Source organism: Ambystoma mexicanum, chromosome 10, assembly GCF_040938575.1.
Source record: "Ambystoma mexicanum isolate Mex_15411 chromosome 10, UKY_AmexF1_1, whole genome shotgun sequence".
NCBI lineage: Eukaryota > Metazoa > Chordata > Amphibia > Caudata > Ambystomatidae > Ambystoma > Ambystoma mexicanum.
In genome coordinates, this window is record NC_090932.1 from 968479993 (window position 1) to 968501456 (window position 21464).

Consider the following 21464-nt stretch of genomic DNA (forward strand, 5'->3'; position numbering starts at 1 on the left):
TGCACTGTATCTGCCATAACAACCCCAGAGAAGTAAACTGCAGATACAAGTGTCTTACAACGGCAAATCATCCAATGTCGTGTACCTCATACAATGCAAGAAATGCTGACAAGGAAAGTATGTAGATGGGATTTGCCCTGAACTGTGTGAAGGAATGAACCTGTAGAGATACAGCATCTTGACCCACAAAGCAGAAACTCCAGTTGGTCACCACTTCACACAGGACTGGCACACACTGCAGGACCTGTGATGCATGGCATTGAAAGGTGGCCTCTTAAATGCCGCATAAAGAAGAAGGTGGGAGAAAAAGTATTAGACGCTGCCAACCCAATAAATGGTTGTCTGAACATAGATACATAATTTAAGACAAACTAAAACCGACTTGGATCTTGGGACTATCAAGGTAACCCCATCAGTGGTGCTAGGTGAAAATCTGTCTTTACCACCTCTCACTTACATCTCTGGGACACAATGATTTCAGAACCCCAAATGGCTGATGATAGATGACACCAAAAACGGCAACAAGAGGTTGCTAAGCTCAAATGATTAAAACCCTTACCCTGCTGGGGACATGTAATTGCCATACTTATATGCCCCGTCCCCTTCACTCCATCCTTGTGGGCGTCCCCCCAACATGGGGACATTACCAGAACCTTTGGCAGCGAAAAATTGAGATTCCCCTTTAAATTTAGTATAGCACGCAGGGGCGCGGCCTTGGGTGTGGGAATCTCTGGCGCCTTACTGCTCTTCCTTTTTTCTCATGGATGGTGTCGTCCCTGGCATTCAGCTGAGACACTTTTTTAGCTTTCAGCTTGCTCCCCATTTTGTTTTTTCAATCTTCAACTTCCGTTCAGTGTCTCGCCTGCCCCGGCGTATGTTGGCTGCAGAAGGATTCATGAGATATGCCTCATGCGTCCTCTCGTTCCCGGCCTTGGACCCCCATGCACTCTGTCTTGAGTGTTTCAGGCCCCACCAACGCTGGTATGCATGTTCGGCTTGCAGCGCTCTCGGTCATAGAGCATTGAAGAATCTGTTGTCATGGTGGAGGGAGATCTTCCACACTTCTCCTCCGCCCCAGCTTAAGGACTTTGTCTCTGGGACCGCTCATCAATACAAGGTAGGCCACCTGTTCAGCACGGCTCCACAGTGTGGTGATTGCATCCCTGTGGTTCTCACAAATCGGGGTTCCTCGAATTAAGCTTCTGGCAGGCACAAGGCCTGTAAGGCTACCGGACCCCAAGCTGAGGGGCTATGGGGCCCTAACGGTCTGTACTCGGAAGGGTGATCAAGTTCATCCTCTTCATCAACACCAAGGGGTAAGGGATTGTTGAGTGCCACCTCCAAGAGTGTTTCCAAGGCACGATCCAGCACGGCTACCGGCACAGATGCCCAGGGCATCCAGCCTTTGGAGCTTGCTCCGAAGTCCTGTGTCGGGGCATTACGACTACCGGCCAGCTGGCTGTGGGCTCAACGCCTACCAGGGTGATCTCTGCAAGACCCAAACGGTATCCTACTGTGTCGGAGGCCTCTTGTGGATCAGGGCCTTCACGCCCTCCCGCCCAGGACATGGCACAAGGCTTCAAAATGGCGGATAGGCACATGGCAGAGCCTGCTAGGATGGCTGCCATCTTGGATCCCACGCTGGGCCCGCCTGTACTTGGGCCAATTGAATGGGCTTTGCAAGATTATTCCAATCCTCTTCCCTCTGGCAGCAGCAGTGGATTGTACAATACAGGCATCTGGTCTCCTCAGGGATACATCGACCCATCACCGCCTTACGGGTACACACCTCAGGTGCCTCAGTGCTTTGACCAGGAACGGAAGCTCAGCACCTCAGAGAGCCGGGCCCCTAGGAACCCAGCGGGTAGCGAGAACCGCTTCTTCGAACGTGTCCTCTTCCTCATTCGTTCCCCTCAGATGAAGGGACTCCTGAAGTATATAGTGAAGGTCATTCCGCAAGGGGTGCCTCTCTGGCCGCCCCCTTTGGGTACTCCTCCCATTCATCCAGTGCTGCGGGACCTCTCCCGGTCCAGGCCCTACTTGTTGTTCAGACCCCTCCACCTCCTCCTGTACCACCAATGCCTCCACCTCGACAGCTGTTGGACCGGTCTTCTTCTCCAGACTTAGGGGGCCCCCATCGGCACCTGTCTCCCAGGGACCGGACTTCCCTCGGTCTGTGAAAAAGGCAGGACGATGCCGAGGACGCCCAGGACGATGATAGTCTTCAGGGCCTGGCGGAATTCTTGGGGGTCCCTCTGCCCGAGGAAGTCCCCTAGGAGTCGGGAGTGCTAGCAGAGGTTTGGGATAAGCGCACCACGGTACGGTCTGGCATCCCTCTTCAGAAGGTTATCCTGCAGGTGGTGCGAAAGGTCTCGGAGACGCCCAGGCCAATGCCCAGATGAACAAGAAGCTGGACAGAAGGTTCAGGCTGATGGACGGGGAGCCAATCCTCCTTGCCTCCCACCAGCAGCCACATTCTTCAGTAGTGGCTGTGACCTCATTGTATTCTAAACCATCATCTTTGTCGTCTTCCTCCACCGGAGCAACCTCAAGTTTCCAAGGAGGACGAGGTCCTCGAGCCTTTGGGAAAGCATTGTTTTTCCATCTCGGGACTGCATCTGCGGCAAGCCAACACAGATGCCCTCTTGTCTGCGGCTATCCAGAAGCTATGGCGGGAGCTCGGGAATTTCTTCTCGACTCCACCTTCGGACAAGCAAGCCTCCTTCAAGGCCGGTCCGGCAGATGCTCTTGCCATTGTGCAAGACCTCATGGAGTCTTCGGTCTCCCACATCGACAAAGCCATCAGAGGGCTGTGTCTTGGTGTCGAGATAAGGACGGCGTGGGTGCATGTCACTAAGTTTTCATCTGAAGTGCAGGAGCGGATCCTGGATGTACCCTTCGGGGCATTGACCTTGTTAATTCGTCAACCGATGATGAGTTGACAAATAAGAAAAACTCCACTCAAACTGCCAAGTCTTTGGCCATTCTGACAAAACTTGGGCAGATATCCTTCCCTTACTCTCTGGGCAGGATGGAGTTCAGGCCTCGCACCTTCTCCGTCTTCAAGAAGTTTTGGGACTGCAGTGCACAGAGGCCTCACAGGTCACCAAGTGACAACTGCAAGAAGCAGCAGAGGACTTTGCACAGGCGTTTCTGCTCCCTTCTCCTCTGCCCCCACCTCTGAACCCAAGAAGCAGTGACGTCAAGGAGCACCGCTTGCCTGTGGGTGGCAGTCTGGCTCTTTTCCAGGTCACCTGGAAGCATCTTTTCAACAACGTATGGATCCTAGCCATAGTCTCTACAGACTTCAGTCTTCCTCTTCCTTTCCCCCTGCCATCCTCTCCTCCACTTCGTCAGATTGGGTCCCCGACTCTTTTATGGGAGGTCCTTTTGCTCTTGGAGATGCAGGCGATAGAACTGTTTCCTCTCTGAGAGGGGCTCTGGGTACTATCCCAGGATTTTTGTGGTACCCACAAACAACTTTGGTGGCCTGAGGGTTGTCCTAGATCTGTCACTTCTAAATCTGTCTTTACCGCTCGAACGCTTCAAGATGATTACTCCCACACATATAGCCGAGTCTCTGTGAGCAGGGGACTGGATGTTTTCCCTAGGCTTCAAGGATGTGCACCTGCATGTACCCATCTACCAACCACATCGGCTCCTCGTGTCTTCAAAAAATGGATGAAAGCAGTGGCAGGCCTTCTCCAATTGGAGGGTCATCATCTGTACCCTTATTTGGATGACTGGCTGGTGAGGGTGGGGTCCCCCGAGGGGGTGTTGCACTCCTGCCTGAGATTGATGGATACCCTTCATTAGCCCGGTTGTTCTCCTTCAACCAGAGGAAGTCACAGTTGTGCCCATCTCAGGATCTGGTTTTCCTAGGGGCGCGTTGGAACACTACCTTTCAGTGGGTAATTCCTATGCCGAGAGGCTCCTGTCCCTCTGTAAGGTAGTAGGGCACTTCCTGGCCAACTCGACCACCTTGATATTGTGGTTCCAGCACATTCTTATTAACTATTAAACTCTGGGCCTGATGGCATGCTCTGTGCTCACTGTACAGCATGCTCGCCTCAAGATGAGGCACCTCCAGCTCCACCTGGTGGCCATTTGGGATCAGGAAACAGGGTTTCAGTTGGACAAGATCCAAATACCACTGCCCCTACTGCCCGATCTTCGCTTTTGGACGATGGATGGCAAAGATGCATGAGCTGTAATGACTAATCTGTTTGTAGCAATCATAATGTGCCAACGACTGCTACCAATCCTGTACCCCCTGTAACTAAGTTCCTGCAAGTAACAGCGCCACAATGCCTCTGGGCTTTCTGCGCGCTATATAAATATAAATAAATAAAAACAAATGTTTCAGTGGGATCCTTCTTCACCTGACCGGAGCCTACCCTGGTGGTGACGACAGACTACTCTCTTTCAGGCTGAGGACTACTCTGGAGGGATACATGATTCATGGCGCATGGTCCACGATGCAAGCCCTCCTACATATCAATCTGCTCGAGCTCAGGACAGTGGGCCTGGCCCTCAAGGCATTTTTTGCCCCTCATCAGGCCCTCAAGGCATATTCTGCTCAGGAGAGACAGTTCTAGTATGATGTTTTACCTGAACAATCAGGGTGGCACCCATTTCCCCCCTCCTCTGCATGGAGTCGGTATTGATCTGGCAATGGGCCCTGATGGAGGCAGTTTGAATTTCAGCAGTCCACCTCCCGGGGGACAGCAATGCAGAAGCAGACCAGCTGAGCCGCTTGGGGTTTAACACTTATGAGTGGGAGTTGCACACTGACTCCTCATTATCCCTGTTCTACCATTGGGGGGTCGCTGCCCTGGATTTGATTGCATACCCCCATAATTCCAAGTGCTCCCAGTTTGCTTCATGGGCACGACAGGGTGGGGGGGTCTCTGGAAGATGTCTTTCTAGATCTATTGGCACGGCCACAGCAGTGGTCAAAGTGTACGAAAAGAAGTAGTGGAGCTATGTTCCAAACCCCGTCGCCACACCCACTCCCATGCACAATATAAACCCCCCAAATGCATGCGCCTGCAGTTTAAGGGAATGTTCAGCGCACTGCACTGAAGGTGCAAGTTTCAACTGCTTCCTACACTTTTATTTTTAAAATGAAAGCGTGCCGGAACGGTTTCTTTTTAAAATAAAAGTATAGGAACGTTAAAACTTCATTAAAAGAAGTAGAGGAGCACCGCTCCTGCCCACTTCGACCACTGGGCCGCAGGTGTTATGCGTTCCCACCCACCCATCTGCTCCAGCAGACCTCCCGCAAGTTTCTGGCTTTGGTGGGTTGCAGCCTCATCCTGATCGCCCCCCACTGGCCTTCGAGACATGGTTTTCGGATCTGCTGCAGTTGCGCTCCCAGTGTCCCGTCCTTCTGATCTCCAGCAGGCGCTTCCTGACACAGCAGGACGGGGCAGTGGAACATCCAGACCCTGCCAAGCTGACCCTGGCGGCCTGGTTCCTGACCAGCTGAGGCTTCAGCATGCTCAATTTTTGATGACAACTGGGACATACTTCAGCAGGCCAGGAGACCCTTGACTCTGCTCCAGTATCAGAGCAAATGGACTAGTTTCTGCCATTGGTCTTGTGAAAAAGGTCTGGACCCTGTCACATGTCTTCTGTATGACGTACTGGCTTTTGTAGCACACCTAGCTCGCTCTGGAGTCCAGGTGGATACTTGTCACACTTACTTGGTGACCATTGCGGCTTGCAAGAATTCCCCTGAGCATGTGCATGGGTTACAGCTCACCTTAAGGGGTTGTCTAGACTTTTTTCTCTGGTGCACCTCAATGTGGGTCTTGCAGCTTTGCAGCGCAAGCCTTTCTAGCTGATGGCCTCTGTGAACATCTGCTTGGTGACACTGAAAGCTGTTCGACTGGTGGCTCTAACCTCTGCGCCCAGGGTTAGTGAGCTGCAGGCATTGTCTTTGTGCAAGCCCTTCACCACGTTTCACAATGACAAGGTAATCTTGCGCACTCATCCAAACTTCTTGCCCAAGGTGGTCTCTCCATTTCATCTGAATCAAGAGATCTGCCTGCCGGTATTCTTCCTAAACCCTCAGTCAAAGTCAGAGAGGGCCCTACAATCCTGGGACCTCAAGAGGGTCCTCAAGCTTTATCTCTCTTGGACGAAATCCTTTGAGGCATTGTTTGTGACTTTTGGGGACTCCTCCCCCGGCTCTCAGGCTTCCAAGGCTCCCATCACCTGTTGGATGATTCAGGCCATTTCGGAGGCATACACAGCATGGGCAAACCTGTTCTGGAGGGGATTCATGCCCATGCGGTCAGAGCTAAGGCCACGGTTGCTGTGTTTCAGAGACATGCTTGGCTACTTGGCCACCTCATCGGTCTTCTGTAAGCACTACTCACTGGACACTAGCTCCAGGCGCGATGCAAAGTTCGTTCAGGCTGTTCTGAAGAACCGTTTTGCTTCATCCTAGATATGAGGCAGGTTATCACAACTCCACCCTATGTTCTTGTTCTGTGGAATCACCACACAAGGATGGAAGAAAGGTGACGGGACATATGTGTAATTAAAGTTACATAGTGACTAGAGTACTCAGTCCCCTTTTCTTAATACGTCCCTCCCGCCGCCCCGCTAGGATGCCAAGGGCTAATATGTACTAAGAGTAGCCATGCATCTAAGCATCCGATGTGTTCAAAGGGGACTGAGGTGAGGTGCCAGAGGGCGGTGCCTCCGCATAGCATTCCCACACACGAGGCTGCGCCCCTTTGCGCTATACTAAATTTAGAGGGAAGATCCATTTTTCGCCGTCAAAGTTTCTGGTACCGTCCCCATGTTGGGGGACACCCACAAGGATGGAGGAAAGGGGGACTACAAGTACTCCAGTCACTACTGTGAGTAACTTTAATTATTGCATGGAAGCCAGTGAGGCATGTGGTGCACCAGAATACACTTTGGGAACTTTCTGTATTGATTCCATTGTATTCAGACCAGTGGGTTTAAGTAAATCTTTATGACGTACTGTAGGTCGCTGGCACTGCAAGGAACTTGCAACGACATGCACTTGCCTCTGACAATGTTTTAGTTAAAACACACAGGTAGCTATTCTTATGAGTCTGGTTTCGGCATTGCAGTCAATTAATGTAATTTTATGGATATGGATGCCACGGAGATGCAGAAAAACAATGAATTTATAAAAACTAGACCCTAGTTGAAGCAATGGAATTTTAAATCTACTGTGCATGTGAAGGTGTAAAACGCCACATATTTTCCATTAAATGGCATGTTTTTGGATCGCTCATCAATACCATGGATGTTCTTACATACTGGTAGTTATCAAAATATTGTAGAATCTGCCCCTAATACATTTTAAAGGGAGTTAGTGAGATTCTATGAATGATGCAAGATACCATGCAGTTGTTACTGTGCCTTTATTTGACATTAGATATGGAACATGAATCTTCTGTAGAACTGACTGTCCTACCTTACAGGCCTACATGTGTTTCACTTCCTGATAGGAGCTTCTTCAGGGCCTTACCCTGAAACCTAAATTAAAGCTTAATGGTATGTCATTTTCTTGCCGACATGGGTAGCGGTCTTCTAATTTCTCACAAAAAGTTGGTCTGTTAACGTATCTTTTTTGGTGAATGTTGTACTGTCCCGAAAATTGGACCAAATTCAATATAGTTGGCGTGTTTTTTTTTTTTGGTTTTTATTTTTTTTTTACATATGATTCAGTAAGCAAACATAATCAGTATCTTTCTTACTCTGATCTTCATAATATTCACATTAGTACATTTCTTAAATTAACGTGTATGTTCAGTCTTCGTGTACCACAATCATTTCTGGTAGAATTAGTGCAGACAGCAGAGTAATAATACTGAAATAGGGGTGCGCAGTGTGGTTTCAATTTCACTCAGTTTTTGGATACACTTTTTATTCTTGCTAAGTCGTGATTAGGTGCTTGGATCGATTACACATGTTGAGAATGGTTTTCCAATGGGTGCGAGTATGCGCGTGCTACGTATCTGAAATGCATTATAGAGGGTCATCAGAGGACTGAATCCCTCTCATACTTTCCCCCGAAACCATTGGAGTTTAAAGTGAAATATTATCTCCTGTTTTCTCTGCATAAATATCTGTCCCATTCTGTGTTATCTTCTAGCCACCATCTAATACAGAAGTATGCAGAACTTAGAAAGCTTATGCATTATAACATCTCGGCATAAATATCTTTATTTAGTTCACTGAAAGGTATCAAAACCTGGATTCTGTGTGCAGTTGTGGAGACATTCAGAGTACATTTGTCTGAGGAGTCAAGGCACCATATTGGAAGCGGAAGAGAGACCCTTCCTAGTTTTCTTAATACCCTTGAGGAACATAATCGACTGCTGGAAAAAAGGCCGGAGCTTAGCTGCATGACTAACTCTTGACCAGGACACCTAGGTACTATGAGAGGAAAGTGTTCCTCCAGAGTCCCCAATGAACTTCCTGCTGTGTGTGTGGTGCAGAAGAGAGCTAGCTCTGTGTAGTCCTCTTTAAGACCCTCAGGACATTACCTCTGGCACTGCTGTTGCTGAGTAAACACAAACAAGCATTCAAGCCTGTTTAATGCTATTGAGCCACTTTCGATTCCAGAATCGAGTACGCGTCATGCACTGGAACCCCTTCTGCCCTTTCAGACTCCACCACGCTTGATGAGACTGCTCAGAAAGTCAACTGAGATCATGTTCGAAGCCAGGCCGCCTGTCAAGCCTTTGTGAGCCACTCACCAAATCGAGATGTCTGGACCTTCCCCCTCTGCAATGCCCATCGTGATAGTCAAACCATGTCAATTTGGACCGCCTCAAGCATTATCCACACATCACTAAAACATTAGGTTGCCCCATTTGAAACAAATCTCGGTGCACAAATCCACTCCAGCCAGTTCATTGCCTTGAAACCGTGGCTAAAACCTATAGAAATGCCAAGAAGACCGGCTTCAGGCTGGAGACTCTTGTATACAAACACTAAGGCAGCGCTTGTGCCTAATCCCAGGTATTCTAGGAACCCAAACTCTGCGGTCCTAGAGTCTAATTGGGTCCCCTTTTCCTACCCTACGATACAGGTTTTTTAAATCTATATATTTCCTGTATATATCTGTGCATGCTGCTTGCAGGGGAATCTTTTTAAGTGCCTTTGAGTAAAGCCTGGGCTTTCAATAAAGTGTATATTGGTGTGGAACTTGGCTTGGACATGACTTATGTTGTGACTTGCAGTACTAATGTTTGGAAGCTTCTGCTGCTGACTCCCACCTTTGGAGACTGTAGTTGCCCTGGGCCCATGTTGCCATCATAGAGCTGAAGGATGTATACGGCTCACTTTTACCTTCGTGACTGAAACATAGCTCTCCCTTGTTCTTCCGGCCAGAAAAGGATTTCATCACATTGATACAATAACATTGATCAGCCGTAAAATCAACTACTAAAATGAAAATATTCACATAAAAAAGAACAATGCAGATTACAATTCCTTTGAGATAGTGTAGGGTGTAAATATGCAGAGGTACAGAAGCAAGGGGGCATGTCTGCACAGTTATCAAATCAATATCAACTGAGCTATGAGAATTTAGCCTTTTTAGCTCTGGTACCCCTTCCCCGACCAGTGGCAACCCAGACCAAGTACAATGTCATGTATCTGCTATTGGGCTCTCCCCTCCAAATAAACATATGTCCAAGTGTCACCCCCAAACTCACAGAACCAAAATGGCACTCAGAATGTAGGTACTTCGAAACTGTATTCATCTACTCCACAGGTTTCCAGTCTGTCTTCCCCTTGCCCCACTAACAGCCAGGACCCCTTTTCTTTAAAAACTGTGCACAGTGAGGCCACTAAAATGGCATCTTGGCGCTATGCAAGATCGCCTACCATTACATTCCCTTCCTCTACAGGACAGACAAAATCACAATAGGTAGAACAGGTGCTAATTCGATCTACATTTTGTTTACTAATCTTGTGTTAATGGTTCACTCTTATCACGATGCCACTTTCAATTAATTGTACAATAATACTTTTTTGAAGCATATGCCTCTTTGTAATTACCCACAAGTGTGCTGATTTCTCCTGAACAAAGTGTACTCATTTGGTTGTGAAACTGAACTTGCTGTGTTCTCCTTTTGGTAGCTGGTGATGGAGTTCTGTGGCGCAGGATCCGTCACTGACCTGATTAAGAACACCAAGGGGAACACGCTCAAGGAGGAGTGGATTGCGTACATATGCAGAGAAATATTACGGGTACGTACACGCTATTTACTAGTTCCACGGTGTGGGTAGCAATGGAAAGGGAATCCTCAATTTGACCACCACTAAATTGTGAATTGTTTAATTGAAAAAATGTTTTACATTATTGAAAACTACTTTGAAATGTGTGCCATGGGGAGGTCAAGTAGGATCATGAAAGGCCTTCCGTTTTTAGAATTTGGGAAACACTAATGCTACTGTTGTGGACAGAGTTCAGGTGACCACTAAAAGAGAACAGATCGACAAGCACAAGGTGTGTAACATGTGCAGTGCACATCAGTTACAGTTGGTTGTGTGTGTGTATTATTGTGTGTGTATATAGTATATACATCTGCATATCCATAATGCTCTACTGGCGGTGAACTTTCACTGATGGCTACTCTGTGGTGCCGTGGCATACTCGACCTGTCTTTCACGTTTTGGGTTTAAGGGCTTTTAAAAAAAATCCATGTTAAACCCAGCATAACATCAGTGGTGTTCGTCATATATGCCCCAATTCTCTAATAAGATTGTCTGACTGTACTGCACTGATGATTCCTAATATGGGTGAAACTGGATAACAGTTGTCTGCAGCTTTGAACTTTGTTTTGTGTTGTAGAAGATATGTATAAAATACCACTACCCTGTAAGACAGGACAATTTTCTTGACCTAAATAAAGGTGTGCCTTTGGGCTAGTTTGCATACCCACAATGGCTTGCTTGGCGTAGGAGGTGAACTTCCAGTGATGGCCACTGGGTGGTGCTGTGGCATGGATGACTTGAGTTGAATGGCTTGTCCTGTTATGCATGCATATATATATACTATGCATAAGGCAGTAACTGGCACAAAGTGAATGCCCAGGAGTGCCGCTTTCTCTGTACATTCATCCATGCACACAGCATCATATGAATCACCCAAGAGCAGCACAAACATGCCTCTCACCTCCAGTAAAGCCAAAGACATGTGTACTCCCTCAGCAGTATAGATATAAAAACTTCAGACAGAAAAGGGATGCCCACCCCTTCTCCATTGTAGGTGAAAGGTAAGTCGAATTTAGTAAGGGGCGTGGGCGAGATGTACCTCCAGAAATGCGGTGTGTGGATGACTGCAATATTTGCCATACATCTCACATAACCTTCTCATGATTTTTCAAATGCTGTAGTCTCGGAACACACACAGTGCCAATGTCCATATGAGAATTTAGAAGTTGAACAATTCAGGAGTGGGATTAATTGGTAAATCAATAAATAAATGTAATCTTGCGATTAAGGGTCTTTTGCCCCACCCTAATAGTTGGAGGCTACAACTGCTCGTCAGCAGCTGGTCACTGGTTCGGCCTGGTAGACCCTTTATAAAGTTTCACCTGCCCATCGGGTCGACCGTTAGCGAGGGGCAAGCACAGACATCAACCTAGAAAGTAAGGAGGAGGCAAAGGTGGTAGGTGAGGGGGACGGCTGGTCGTAAGAGTGGGAATGTATGGGGTGAGTAAGATGAAAGAGGGTCGTGCAGCACGGGGGTAGCAGGTGAAGGGGGCCGGGTGGATCGAGGTTGCTTATGTCGACTACCTGGGGTCGACCAATATGCTACTGCGTGTAGGGAGTAATTAGTGGCGAGCAGTTGGTGGTGGGCTAGCACTTTGTAGTCTATAATTAGACATACATCCCTCACAGAGGCACCCTTTATTTCTGTGGGTATGTGGTACTTTTTCAAAAAATTGCTTACATAATTTCAAACATAAGGGCACAGTTGGATTCCAATGATCAAACCTAGAAAAGGCTGCAATTTTCACAAAGTGTATTCAGGCATTGTGGGCATACATACCATGCCCAGGAGGGCAGCTTGTGTCTGTACATTGTGACGAATCACTAGATGCCGTCACTTCTCCCCACGGGGGAGCCCCTTCCCATGAGGCCAAGGAGGTGAGGCCGCAACTCAACAGTCCTCCTGGGGGTGGTACACAGGGGGAGGATCTCATGGGGAGAGACTCCCCCTCTGGGGACAGGGACAGATATCTAGGGAGAATGTAGCATGATTGCCTCCAACCCACCCCTCACAGCCACCCACATAATTCCACATCGCCCCATATAAGACCATAGGGATAACTGCTACTGAAACAAGGGGGAGTCCATACTTCCTAAGTAGGAGAGTCCATACTACCTAATTAGGTCTTGTGGGATATAGACTGCGATGAGGAGGAGATGTGGAACTATGAAGTAGGCAACCAGAAAAGGTGAGCATCCTAGTGTTTCGCAAAAGCCAATTGAAGAAACTGAAATAAAAAACAATGAGGGACTAAGCAATCTGTCAAGCCAATCCAGGAGGAGCAAGTTGGCTTGGGAACCCAGAGAGGCTGCAGATCGGGACACTGTCAGGAGGGTGCATGCGTCTCTAGATGGTCCAACACTGAAGGACCTTAGTGTTGACTGCTTGAACGATGGAACGACCGGCAGAAGGAAGGAGACCATGTAGTCTGAAGCAGAAACAAGGACTGCAGGGACTCTGGAGCTGCAGAGCTACCAAAGAGCAGACATACGTAGAAGCAGCACAAGACACAAACCAAATCCCCGGACAGATTGAAGCCCACCAAGAAGATCCTGAAAGGTACAGGGATATACGGGCCGGCTGGTGGGGACGCAAGAAGATTGTGTGACTCATGTTGCAGTATCCTAATATCCTATACTAAGAAAAGCGGTAAGTCAAGACTCCTTTGGCTAAGAGAGAATCCTGGGAACACTCAAGAGTAAGGGTTCGCAAAATGGGGTCATACTAGAAACACTAACATTGAAGAGAAATCTCAAGAAGGAGTTATAACTTTTCTTCTGAATGGTAGTACTTGGCAGACAAATAAACAAAGTCTGCCCAGTGAGCCAACCAGAGAAACATGATCAAAAAGCAAGTGCATCTTATTCGTGGTAGTGCTTCGCAGATTAGTGAACCAGGCCTGCCTGGGAAACGCAGCTATGAAATAGGGGTTTGGGACCCGCAGCTAAGAAGAAGAGAAAGTTTAAAACATCTTCCTCGTGGCAGTACTTGGCAGGCTAGCGAACCAAGTGGGCCATAGTGGGGGAAGACTTGGGTCAAAGACCCTATATTTGTGTGAACTCTGTTGCTAAGAAATCCTAAAGTGGAGAGTCCAGGGGAAGGGAGCCATTCCCCCCGGCTTTGACTAACTGTGAAAGCCAAAATACCAGGAGAAGGGAGTAATTCTCCTGTTAGATAAAACCAGAGGAAAGGATTAAGTAAAGAAGCCCAGGAAAGGGAGTCATTCACCCTGAATAAACAAGTGCCATCGGTCGAATAATGCAACCAGGGGAAGGAAGTAATTCCACCTGTAGTGACAGAGAGACACTTCTGATACAGACTGTTACAAGATTGCCAATCCTTTTGTGAAATATGTGGACCAGGGAACGGGAGTCATTTCCCCCGGTTAAAGAACTTGAAAGGCAAATCACAACCAGAGCTGTGATACCTAGTGCAGAAGAAGGGAGCACTTCTCTGGGACCAAGACACATGCACAACCTTTAGTTTAGTTGTAAGGGGTTGTGCTTGAGACTTTAGACACAGGATGTTTGAGTTGCAAGGATATTCTGATGACACCCTTAGTATTTTACTTTGAGGCAGGGAATCCCCCATTAGAGTTGTGAAACGTTAGGTTTTCTCTTTATTTCCTTGGCTAATAATTCTATAGCATTCACTATGCCACCTGTGTGTCAGTCTCCTCCTTCAGAACCTTTACAACATTGACTATCTCTATATATTGCCTGGGTCCCTGTCTGTGGGCACATCCCACCCTTTCCTCATGATTGTGATGCAACACAATCCCGATATGGTATTTGAGACAAAGTTACCACACTGGGCTCCATGAGTCATAGGCCTAACGCATACATCGTTGTGTATCTCCTCTTTCAGACTTCTAGAGACACAGCCCTGATTTGTTGATTATTATTCAAAACTCCATGGTGGTCTAATGGGGCCCTGTTTTAAAGGGCCTTTGCCCTTTCAAAACAATCCCCTATTGGGGTAGCGGGCCAAATTCATCTTCCTATTGCGGTGACCCGTCTTGTTCTGGTCGCTGCACCCCCCTCCTGCAAGGTAGCTGGGTCATGTTGCTTGCCGGCCGGTGTTGTGGGAATTGCTGCACCCCTTGGTTCACGGCAATCCTTCTCTGCGTTCTCCGACGTGAGGCTGCCGGTGTTGTGCAGCTCAAGGTATTTCCTTCCTGTGATGTCGTCCCGCTGCTGCTTGCATCTTCCTCTGCTGCTGCTCCATTGATGCCTGCAAAGAGGGGTCGAGTCTCCCCTCTCCTCCCTGACAGGGCCTGTTCACTGGCCCGGTCACATATCTCTTTGCTATATTTTGCTCCATCCTTCCCCCTCTCTCCAGCGACGTGTTCCCCGTTACCTCACTAGTGGCTTGACTCCCCACCTCCTCTTCCTTGCCCCTGCTGCTTCAACACCTCCTGCTGCACTTCTTTTATAACCTCTGCTTTTCTATTTCTCTTCTTGCCACCTCCTCCAGCATTGCTTTCCCAATCACAACTACCTCTTCTATGTTTTCCCTCCCTCTTAGTTTTGTTCCTCACTACTTTGATCTTTCCTCCCTAGGTCTCTTGCCTCCTCTCCACTATCATCATGGCTTTACTTAGCCAATTCTGCTTCTTATTTCCTTCTGCTCACCTTCCTTTTCTCTGTCCTCTTACTGATCCTTTACACTCCACCTGTGCATCCTCCCCCTAGCTCCAGCTCCAACCACTAACTTGCGCACAGAGCAAGCATTGTGAGATCTCTTAATACTTGTGTGGGTACAACCACGAGACCTGACGTTGACAAACCATGATCATTTAGGTCTCTCCTTTCGCTGATCATGGGGATTGGCTTTCCAAATACAAACTTGCTTCTGCACCTGCACCTCATTAGCTTCCAATGGCTTTTTAAGGATCTGCGTTCTGGATGCTCATTAGGGTAGGCTACCTTCTTGGCTGTAGGTCTTTCTTAACTGGTCTCGTAGGATAGTTTCAACTTCTGAGAATCTGCTTAGTATCCACCAGCACAAAGTCTCCAGGCTCGAAATATCAAACCAGCCTAGTTCTTAGGCTTTTGGTAGTGAGAACCCACCTATCCTCCTTTCACTGTCCCGTTGCGAGGCTCGGTAGTCAGCTAATGAACCACTATCACTTGACATGCTGGTTATTGACTCTGAAGAGTCTTTGTTACTTTTTGGGATATGGGTTCTTGAGCACAGTTTGAATATGCAAGATATGCCATGTGTGGTCAAATGGAACCTTTGCCTACATTCCCTTTCACTCATGGCAGAAACATTATTGTCATCTGGGTGCAAGAACACTGTTCTCCTTGGATTACAAAATGTGTGCTTTGGGGCAGGCTAGGATATGCCAATGGCTCCCCATGGTAGGCCTTGAAAGATTGTAGTCGAAGGTAATAAGCTTTACATCAATAGCCCAAGGTACCTGCCTCTTTGCTCAGCTGGTTCATTCCTTGTTTCTACTGAAAGGACCACTTTGGCACCCAACAGGAATGCACAACCTTCAAGGTTGGTGATGGTCTACGGAGTCTGCCGTATCCTCATTCTAACTCATCTAGGCTGTGGAGCAGGTGGTTGAACACGGCTCCCATGGTTACCTTAGACCCTTTATCCAGCCTAAAACCTGAGACCTTGTCACAGTCCATGCGGGCCAGGCACTAAAAAGGCTAATGCAGAGCATTCCTGTCCATAGGGATGAGCCACAGGATTGGAGCAACACAAAAGTATTCCAACATTTCGAAGAACTATGTATTTTAATTTTAGAAATGCCTCTATGTCATTGTGTTAATAGTAACTGCAGCAGGCTTGGAAGCAGGACTTATTTGCTGCACAATTTAATTGGATTATAAACCAGAGGGAGGAAGGTTTGACAAATGCAGAGTAAGCTAAACATTTACCTAGAGTACCATCAATCTGTTTTGACTAAGAAGCCTAGGACCATCAGGGATTCATACATGCTGATCTACTATGTGACACAACAAAAAGAGACAATTTGAAAGTGACATCCAAAACAGCTTTTCCAACCCCAAATGGCAGCAGCCACAAATCACCATGACGGCAATGGGCTGTGCCATTAACCCTGAAAGGTCAACTCGACTAAACATCAGTTATCAAAACGTGAATAGACCTACCCCCACATTAACGTGTATTGGCAACAGGCAAATTAACTGAATCATGCGCTCGCTAGACTTCACATTTAATCACCCCATTAATGACCCCTTTCAAAGTCCATTCTTCCTTGCTTAGTCATTGAGTTTCATCTCTGCAACAACCCTGTCAGCACTGCTTCATGTACCCACTCACTACCTTACACAAGGAACATTCCTGTCAACTCTGAAAATAGGCCAAATCCTTTACACCTCACAAAATCAAGCCTCAATCCTGCAGTTCTAAGCATTTGCTACCCCTCTTTCACATCTCGAGTTGGTCAACATATTGGAGTGCGGTAGTTGGCCAATTGCAAGCTCACCTAGACATACAAATGACTTCAAGACAGCCAGTCCTGATTCAAGCCTCGCTGCAGCACCGAGGAAGGCAATAAACAAGTGGTGGGCAATACTTTGCGCAACCTTGACAAAGATTATGCTTTCCTCGTAGTCCTATATGACCTCTTAGATTGCTTTTGTGATGCTGTAGGTGACTTCATCCTCCTCACTATCCTTGCCAAATGGAATTTCATGATGGGGCCTCCACTTTGCTTGCCTCTATCTTTTCAGGTCACTAAACTTTTGAAGAGTTGAACGTCTGTGTTCCTCCATCTGGCACCTCCACTACCAGTGATCCTAGCATTATGAAAAGCCCTTCATCCCCATCACATTGCGTACTCCAACTAAAAGAAAGGTTGAACTGTGTCCAATCCTAGATCAACTTCACTCCCCTCAAATTCTTATCACCACTGGCCTCTCAAATGGCAAACTAGCGCTTTAAAACCATCTTAAGAACCTCAAACTCTTCGCCAACCTTACCACTCATGCATAAGCAACATGGCCTGGTGCCTCGGAAGGTTCACATGCCTGGTGGGTGACTTCCTCCTTTCTGATGCTTCCTCTACTGGAGGTTAAATGGAATGAGGCTGTAATCCAGCTTATACTGTACTGTGCCAGCACCAGGCATTGCTATGGACCAGTGAAAGACCACTTGGAGGTGATGGGGGAAGTTCCTTTTCCTTTGTATGCTCATTTAGTAGCCTCTGCAAGGAATACCCCCAGACAAATCAAAATGTTCCTGGCATATCTCTAGCATATATGTGGGTTCTGTTTCTCTTATTGGCCACTCCACAGCAACTGCTGCACCACCTCTGCGAAATTGCCGTAGATGGCCAACTTCTACAAAGGGTTCCAAACACACTCCTCCCTAACACATTAACTGTCAATCTCAATGGAACAGGAGGGGAGAGGCTGAGCAACCAATCTGGTTTCACTCGACACCGGCTGAATTCTGCAGTAAAGGCACGCGTTCTGAGCACGCTGATCTGCCACTCACCAGCTCCCTGCCGTCCCCTTCCCTCCAGGTCTACAAATGAAAGAAATTCAACTTTTGTTTTACTCGGATGCTGATTCCTCCTCTGCACCACTTCACCTGACTTATTCCTCCATCTCTTTCTGGAAAAAGAAGCTGAGTGAACCCTTGATGATTTGCCGGGGTGCTAGTAGCAATAACGCCTTCCATGACGGGTAGAAAAAGGTGGTAACAGCTGGCACGTCTCTTGGACCTATTAACTTGGCTGGTCCACAGTTCCACCCAAAGAACCCTCCATGAAAGGCATTGCTGCCTAAGTACATAGTGTGGCTCGTGCCTGAGAGGGCAATTTGACACTACTTGTGTGTGTGCAGCCGCTATCTCCTTCATCTTTCACCTGTAGCAGTTCAAGAAATGTGTTCTCGCCCACAAGTCTGTTAGGATATGGTGCATTGGTGTCAGCCTTTGCAGGGGTTGTGCCATAAGCATATGCACACTGCAGACGCCGAAGGACAGGAAGCCAGGAACACAGGGTGGAATAGGCCTATGCTAGGCTTCTGTATACCCGGGGCCTCTCAATGTGCCCTTACAAAGACTTTAACTTGAGGAGCACATGTTTCTGTCAACACCAGGCTAACATCTGTTCTCTCCAAGGTAGTAGAACTGTTCCTGGCATGTCATGTAATGGCACAAGCATTTGGTTCTGACAGCGCTCACTTATTTACGACTAAAATACATTGTGCAAATAAGGGCACTGTGAAGACATAGGATCACCTGCTTCATAAATAAACATGAAGTGGTCTCTGCAGCCCATGGTAGTCAGCAAACCAAAGACACTGATCTGCGTTCTTTCATGAGGTGGATTACGGGTGTGGGTCCTGCAGACCCAAACAAATCACTCCTCCGTTGTCAGGACGCTTTTATAACACCTGCGTGCATGTGGAAGATATCGCTTACTCAGGAGGAGTAAAAGGAAATCCTAGAATTTGTAATACTAAACTTGTATATATTTGTAATTCTTTAAATGCATCTACTGCATTCTCTCCTGCCAAACTGTACACATGTTCCTTCATCGTCACACTGTAATTATGTAATGTAATGTATAATTATGTAATGTAAAGCATAAGCATCCTGTAACCAAGCTTTGAATCACCTTGCTGCTCATGCGCCCTCATACCCTCGGGTCTGGTGCGCAATACAAATGAATAAACTAAACTAAACTAAACTAGAATAACCGTGGAGAAATATGAGGACTTGTGGTAAATAAGAGTCTTTGCTGTAGGAGATGAGACACCAACATGAAGACGACAGATATCATTTGCAGTGTCAAGTGCCACTCGGCCAACAGAAGACCAGCATTGCACACCTTCAATCACACCAGTAGCTGATTGGACAAAGAGGTCTGGTGAGTGATGGGACAGATATGTGGAAAGACCTACAAATTAGGGGTGGCCTTGGGGAGTTGAGATCGACAGCAACGGAGGACCAGCACAGAGACATTTTGGGGTGAAACTTTCACCCTAGCAAAGTTGGCCACTGGGGCTTCTCATTTGCTCAGGGAATCTTAAACCGCTGTTGAGGGGAAAAATCTGTTGATCATAATGTATAGCCAAGCTATAGACCGTTCGCAAAGCATACCAATCACAGTATGAGGAAGGAGGTAGGGCCCCCGTAAAAGGCGGATCCAGGAACTGTTGCCAGATTGAGCATTGAAGGAGTAAGACTGCCAGGGCGACCAAGACAGCATCAGAAGCAACAGCAGATGTAGCAGCCACAAGCCAGGTACTCAGAGGCTGGGAGGGGCTGAAGCTTGGGAGGGACAATGCCATGAATGTCTCGAGTTCCACTGAAAGGCTGGTCTAGCATTCGTAGCTGAGCCTGAAGATGGGTCTACTTGTCCATCTGAGCACCATGGACTTGAATAAAGGTGTGAAAGGCACCATACCCCTAACTCGTATGAAGGCCACTACATCCTTTATTTAAAGGGAATATCAAGGGCACCATAGCCTTCAATAAGAGAAAGGAAGGAGTTATCCTATGGCATTATATCTTTCACCACTCCTTCATCTCGGTGGCATTCACATGTGAATTCATGTAAATATTGTACTTTTTTCGTTTTATTTATTATCAAGCAATGTACTGTGTGAAATTCTAACACTTGACTTGCCCTGATTTGAAAAAGGCACAGGTCGTGCTGAAACACGTGTCTCACATGGGGCACTCCTACGGGAGCTGACAAAATAAAACCAGAAAGGTTTTACTTTTCATGTGGCGCAGTTACTGTGAGAAAGTTTTCCTTTTCTTGACTTTAATGGAGTTGGGGAACATTTTCTCTGTCTTCTTTCGCACACACGCGACACTACAAACCTAAAGGTCTGAATATGTGCGCAGGGTGCCTGATGTTGGTATTCGTCAACCGCACACAAATTATTACCTAGGTTTTAGGGAGGAGTCATTCCTAGAAGAGGAGGATCTTGAGCTTCCTCCTCAACTGCAGAAGAGAGGGGGCAAGACAGGTGTTCATGGGGAGGAGTTTCCAGAGACTTGGGTCGTAGACAGAGAAGGCCTGTCTTTTGCTTTTTTCCTTCCTGCACCATCAGAGTTCAAGTATTCACATGTCCTGACCTCTGGTGGATCTGAGACTACTGGAGATGCTGAGTTTCTCAGTGAGGTAGGTTGAGGACTTCAGGTTGACAGCCTTGCAGATCATGACACAGAACTTGAAGATAATACAGGCTTGCAACGGGAGCTAGTGCAGTTTGATAAGGGTCGGGTTGATGTGGTTGAATTTGCATGGCGCATCACAGGGAAGCCAGGGTAGTCACTGGAAGGCCTCCCAAAAGGTCATTATCACCATCCATGTGGGGGAGAGCCAAGATTTGGAGAGCAGATCTGTAGTTGTTTTATTGGATGAAGAGCTGGCTTATCGGCATGAGAGGCACTTGCGTCCTGGTGAGCTAAACAACCAGCAGGTAGTGCCTTAACCCTGTAAAGTGGGCCTGTGGCTAATCAGTGGCTCGGCTCTATATCCTTGGGACTGAGAACTCTGGCAAAGGAGTGACTGAGCGCTATACACTTGAGACTTTGTTGGGTGTTGGAGAACATGGGACAGAACGGAATCCCCATGATAGAAACTTCCCAGGCACTTCATTGCTTAACCCACACGACACTGTTGAGATCGACCAATCTCAATGTTTGATGAGCTTTGATCCTAGCAGGCATTTATCCTAACCGAATTCTCTGTGCAAATGAATACGAGTTCTACTCTGGTTCTCGAGTCAGGTGGCTTTGTTGATATGCCTGACCATGCAGTCCTCACTTGAAAACTTCAACACTCCAAGAGCTTTGCTGAGTCAGGTATTAAGGAATTGCCTGGAAGTGGCTTTCCTGCATTGGCCATAGGCAAAAACCTCCACAAAAGAGATTTGTCCTGCGACAGGCTTTTCTATCACATAACAAGGGGTACATAATCACCTGACTGATGAGTCCCTCCTGCTTCAATAATAGACTTAACTAGAAACATATTTTGGCCCAATATGCAAAAATGTACATGCTTCCTGGTATGTGCAAGTTTCAGCTCATTCATCCACTGATCATTTGTCAAGTTCAGTCAGTATTGATGCCGATGGCCTAATAAAATCCTGCACTGCCTTCCATATTTCCATGATTGACAAGCAGGAAGTCAGGGTATTCCCATGCTTCATTATCCTCTATATCTTACAAT

General features: G+C 47.3%; 1 protein-coding gene across 11 annotated transcripts in view; it reads left to right on the plus strand.

The window, feature by feature from the left end:
* The window catches only part of TNIK (TRAF2 and NCK interacting kinase), a 1364982-nt gene that overhangs the window by 720458 nt on the left and 623060 nt on the right, over positions 1-21464 (plus strand). For all 11 annotated transcript variants that reach the window (XM_069618746.1, XM_069618750.1, XM_069618745.1 and 8 more), the window contains exon 5: positions 10144-10254. In XM_069618746.1, coding sequence (XP_069474847.1) covers positions 10144-10254 — 111 coding nt within the window. The remainder of the gene's footprint in view (positions 1-10143; positions 10255-21464) is intronic.